Below are 5,616 nucleotides of genomic sequence, written 5' to 3'. Positions count from 1 at the left end.
ACAAGGATTCTAACGAGCCTCCATTGTTAGGAGAGTGAGAACAATTTGCAAGCAATCCAGCTTACATCACATCTCAGCTTTAAAAGCTCAACTCCACACTCTCTATTTCTGAATTGAGAAAGCTCCTCGGATGAGAAGCGAAACGTCTTCAACAGAATAGAAGTCCAGTTGTTTTTGTTTTTTAACCTTTTTTGATTTTACCATGGCCTGGATGACTGAGAACCTACACCAGCATGAAGTTCAAACTAATTGTTTGAATTGCATTGAACTGTAATCCAATTGAATTGTGAGGAGCCTTAAGATCCTAGCCCTAGTGTGTGTGTTTTATGAAGGCTAGCTGGTCTACCTTTTCTTGTAGCTGAGTTAACTTGTCCTGAAGAAGCTCCCTCTGCTCTATGACTTCAGCCAGCTCTCTGCGATGCTGCTCTTTAGCCGAAGCCAACATGTGCTCAGACTTCATCTTCCACTCTTCTTCCAGTTCTGCCTGGAGCTGAGACAACTACATAACAGACAGGAGACTTGCTGCTAAGTGTAGCCACTCAAGGTAAAAAAAATTAAAGCATACATTAAATTGCTTTTTATTTTTTTTCTGCAGGTTACTCCCTATATGGTCAGCAATATCCAACCTGTTCAGACATAGCATTGTCACTGCTAGTCCTGGCCTTTCGAAGCTGAGCTCTGAGGTTGTCCAGTTCCTGCTGGCTGCTCTTCCGGAGCTCCTCCACCTCCTCATCTCGTTGTTTACACTCCGCCTGCCATTTCTTCTTCCTTTCTGAAAGTGCCTGCACAGATGGAAAAACATGATTTATGAGCACATTGCATTTAAAATGTTCTGTTCTGTCTGCTTTCCCTGATAAAAAAAGACATAGACATACAATATGAATCAAACTTACACGTTCTAGGTTCTCTTTATCAGTTTTCAGGTCCTGTAGCTCCTCCTCCACAGTGCTGGCTCTCAGCTCCGTCTCTCTGCGCCTCTGTTTCTCTGAGCGGTATCGAGTCTGAGCCCTTTCTGCTGCCTCTTTCAGTTCTGAAGATCAGCAGCACAAAACCGTTAGACGAGTGCTTTCCACAGTAACATGTAACCATCTTGACATGGAGTACGCTCCAGGTTTCTGCGTACATGGGATCAGCTTCATACCATTGCTGGTGACCAGCACAGATGCTGTAACAGGAGCACATCCCAAACTGATAAATGTACAATTACTAATATTTGCATCTGAACTGTGCTGATAAACAGACATAAACTCAGTTCAAATGTAAACTAACTACATCACCAACTCACTGCACTAGTTACTACTGTAGCTAAACATGTTTATATACGTATATAAATGTCTGTAGAGGTATAAAGTGTATATAACCCTAACAATAATGTAACTAAAGCAGTTAGTGAATCATACTCAGTCATCCAGGACATGGCACATCTTAAAAGTTTAAAAACAAAGCAACTAGACTTCTATTTTGTAGTTGAAGATGTTTAGCTTCCCATACGAGAAGCTTTAAAAAAAAAACTGGAGAGTGTGGAGTTCCAAGCCTTAAACTGCATGAGAAGCTCCATTTCTGCAGCTAAACTCACATGCAGATCAATCTCACTCCTCTCCCTCCAACATACATACACCACACCACTGAGTTTCTCTCTACTGGTCACTGCTTGGCTGAAAATGATTTGTTGTGTTTGGAGAAAATCCTTATGGGTTTGTCAGGTTTGAAGAGCTTGTTTTTGGTGCATTTCTGTTCCTTTTCCTTTCCTTTTGTCCTTGTGGGGACGTGTTCGGTCCGACGGTGTAGATTTCTAATCTCATGCGCTTTAAAGCTTGGTGTCAGAGATGCATGGATGAAACCTTGGTAAAGCTTTGTTGACTTCTTCCTGATTGTACTAAAAACAAGATTTGTAGCCTCAAGCCTCAAAGCCCGACTCTATCAGTGACATCTAGTGGTCAGATGCAGTTATAACAACCACAAAATAATTCCTACATCTTGCTGATTCCAGTTACAACACAGAAGCAATAAATTAAGCCTCAAGCAGCTGGGCCTTCATCTGAGAATAACTGTCCACACTGTTACTTGTTACTTGAAACATGATTTAGATACGATGATATGAAAGGTTGGTGCTATGAAGCAGGGAGGGAGCACAAGCATTTCATGCCTCCATCTAACAAATGAAACTAAAAGCCAAAAGTGTGTCTTCAGCTAGACCACTCTCTAAAGAATCAAATCAGTTACCTCACTTTTGTGTTTCATTGTGTTGTATGAAGCCTCAAATATCAGTCATGTGATCATGAAGCTATAATCTTCTTCAATCGAGTGAAACAGGTTCAAAGCCTTTCCTCAGCTTCATTTGGAATTTTGCAAACGGCCCTTGCGAGGAAGTTTCCAAAATGTCTTGAAACATTCATGGGATTCTCAATTTCATTGTGTAAGTTGCAGGAAGTCGCTGTCTTGTTTCCCTGCTTTTTTTGGAGCATGTTTAAAAACTGCAAAAAAAATTTATTTATTTTTTTTTTTAAATAGAGTTGTCGCAGGTGTCTGAAACCCTTCTCAGTTTACTTTACATATTTCTAGAGCTGTATTTTGTACTGAACTGACACCGTCATTTTTGCTACTAAATGGAAACTGGTTAATTTCTGCTAATCTTCATTTTATATTTTTAGTAGTTTAAATTATAAATGTGAGCCCGGCTGCCAAGGTGGGTACAAAGACCATACTAAACACAGCTGCATGACTCAAAAACACTCAAAAATCAGTGGAGAATGCAACAAAAAATGAACTATTTTCTTACATTTTGGAGTCACCATCTAGTCACAGCTCAGTGAGATACTGGTTTTAGCCACTGACAAAAACCATGGCTTCCTATGTCTAGGGATCCTAAAGAAACAATTCTTTAAACTGAGCTGCAAAATGTGATCTGACATATGACACGTTGGGAGTTTTCCAAACCTTCCAGCTGTGTTTCCAGGACGGTGACGCGTTGGCCTTGGCTCTCACTGTCTTGCAGTGCTGAGCTAAGTCTGTTCTGCAGCTCAGCAGCTTTCTGCTGGTGAGCCGACGCTTCGAGCTGCAGCTGGGACACTCTCGATGTGGACGAGGCCAGCTCCTCTGTCAGATGAACCTGTTTGAGATGGAGGAGACCAGCAAGAGGGGTGAGGAGGAGGAGAGGCACATTTAGGGAGAAGCACCGCAGAGACAACAACATGGTGACAAGCCTGGATGAGAGGCGAATGGTGCTTTAGGTGTGACCAGCATGTTCCTGTAGGAGAGAAATTACCAGTGTCATCTAATGAGATTTAAAAAAAAACACACAACAAAATGGAAAAAGAAAAGAAAAGTTAGGTTAAATGACTAATTATGATGTGAAGATGATCCAGTGACAGCGAAGAGACCGGGTTCAAATAGCTGGTCTGAGATTTAAGTTTACACAGGAAGTTATGGATTTCTTGTTCAGATAGTTTTTGTCCAATAGTTAACTGTTTAGAACCTCTTCCCATCAACATAAAAGCGTACCTGCACAATCGTGGTGTAACTGGGGTGAACCTCAACGCTAAAGCTTTTGGATGGGTTCAGATATATTTGGCTTTATTTGCAAACACTAGTTGAGCCCAGTCTGGCGGCAGAACACAGAACAAAAAGGCTCACCTGGCCAGAGCCAAGGTCCAGTAGCAGAGCATTCTGGGAAGAGAGAGCAGGAAACGCTACGTTTTCTTCAGAGCAGACAGAGAGAGGCCGGCAAAGAGACAGTAAATGATTGAAGAAATACCAGCACAATGCCCACAGCTGCAGCAAATAAAACCTATTACAGGGACTCCAGTGTAGATTTACATGTAAGAGTCAGACGCTGTGGAACACAAGACCACTGTGTTATTTGTCTTCTGATATTACAGGTAAAAGAAAACTGCTATATTATCTGAATTATATTTACAAATAGTTTTCATCTTTATACCCAGTTTGTTTTTCTGCTTCGTTTCTTGGGTCTCAGCGTCACTCCTTCACAACCTCTCATTGGTGCAAACTTTCAAACTTTGGCCTTTTTTTTAAAAAAAAAAAAAACAGCAACAAGCGTGTTGGACAAACCATGGCTAATTTTGCCAGAGGTCTTGATCTTGTCAAGTTAAAATACATTTTAAAACCTTCAGCGGTATTTATTACAACATTTAGATGAATGTATGTACAACGGAAGAAGCTAAATTTTAAGTATTTATTTTGGAAACTACAAAGGCTAAGTCTTCCACACTAAAGCTGAGAGGGACCATTCAGTCTGCTATCAGTGAACAGTTCAAAAGCCTGCTTCTCTGTTGGTATGGGGGTGCATTAGTACCTATAACATGGGCAGCCTACAGATCTGCAAAGGTACCATCAATGCAGAAAAGAATTTTTGGAAAGGTCTTGCATATTTCAGCAAGACAATGTTAAACCACACACTACATCCAATACAACAACATGGCTTCTAGAAGAAGGGTCCAGGTGCTGAATTCATTGAGGTTGTGTGTTCTAAAATCATTCCACTCATTCATGCCCATGAGTGGATTTAAACTTTTGACAACTGTACGAGTTTATTTTAATTAAACTTCAGCTATCACTGCAGACCGACAATGTTGAAAAAGACAAAAGACATTTACTCTGGTTGTTCATCCACTGAAGATGTGATGTGGGGGTTAGCAGACAGACAAACTCTCACCTTGTCCTGCTCTGCCTGCAGTAATCTTGCCTGGTTCTGTTCACTGGACGACTTGAGGGTTTCGTGCCTTTGTTCCAGCAGCAGGTGACTCTGCTCCATGTACCTGGCACAAAAACATTAGGCCTGAAAACTTCACAAAGTTCTTTCAACAGCACGAGTCCAATTGGCTACAGAAAAATGTATATTTTAATGTAAAAGTAGCACTGTCTGAAAATCTGAGCCATTAAGTTTATTCAAATAGTATTTTTGTGGTTAATTAAACTTGTCCAACACTTTGTGTGGTAGAGAAACATTAACATTTGCACAAGTAAACTGCTGCAGCTTACAGGGCAGTTGAAGGGACAATGTAGGTATATTTAGCTACCACCACAGTGTTTACAACAATATATTGCACTGTTAAATTCAGAGCAAAACTTAAAGCTTGAGCTATAAAAAAACAAAAAAACATTACAAATTAAAGGCCTAGTACTCCTTGACAAAGTATTTATTGTCTGCCACCTTTCATGCCAGTTTTAGCCTAAAATCATTATCCTGTGAAAATGAGTTGTAGCCATTGGGTTAACATTGAAATTATCATTATACGCAATTTCATGCAATATTCCAAGATGTCACACTTCGAGTGAATGTTGGGAATGACTCGGTTATTACCACATCAGATTTTAGGACAATATCTGTAAAATTGACTGAGTTAGTCATTTTCGTGCTTTTTATAGTCCGTAATTTGTGGCAGCCATTTTGAACCGGCTTGACTCCAAAGTTAATCGGTTGTACTGTCCACGAGACGAAACTCTCAGAAATGACTGAAGTGGACCTTAGAGTGAAACTCTTGTTGTGTTTCTTAAAGTTATTTTCACCACAGAGAAAAATTGCTCACGCTGATGAACACATCATTAAAAAGCCTGTGTGTGTGTGTGTGTGTGTGTGTGGGGGGGGGGGGGGGGGGG

The 5,616-nt window shown here is 40.6% G+C and overlaps 1 protein-coding gene across 2 annotated transcripts in view; it reads right to left on the bottom strand.

Annotated features, from left to right (window-relative positions):
- Positions 1–5,616, bottom strand: part of fkbp15b (FKBP prolyl isomerase family member 15b) — a 30,811-nt gene that overhangs the window by 7,031 nt on the left and 18,164 nt on the right. For both annotated transcript variants that reach the window (XM_017433987.3, XM_037977761.1), the window contains exons 19-23: positions 4,673–4,775; positions 2,938–3,109; positions 894–1,030; positions 627–782; positions 347–499 (exon numbers count right to left, since the gene is read on the bottom strand). In XM_017433987.3, the coding sequence (XP_017289476.1) occupies positions 347–499; positions 627–782; positions 894–1,030; positions 2,938–3,109; positions 4,673–4,775 (721 nt within the window). The remainder of the gene's footprint in view (positions 1–346; positions 500–626; positions 783–893; positions 1,031–2,937; positions 3,110–4,672; positions 4,776–5,616) is intronic.

Source organism: Kryptolebias marmoratus, linkage group LG1 (genome assembly GCF_001649575.2).
Source record: "Kryptolebias marmoratus isolate JLee-2015 linkage group LG1, ASM164957v2, whole genome shotgun sequence".
NCBI classification, from domain to species: domain Eukaryota; kingdom Metazoa; phylum Chordata; class Actinopteri; order Cyprinodontiformes; family Rivulidae; genus Kryptolebias; species Kryptolebias marmoratus.
Note: the sequence above shows the minus strand (reverse complement) of the source record. Positions and strands in the feature narration are given on the sequence as shown.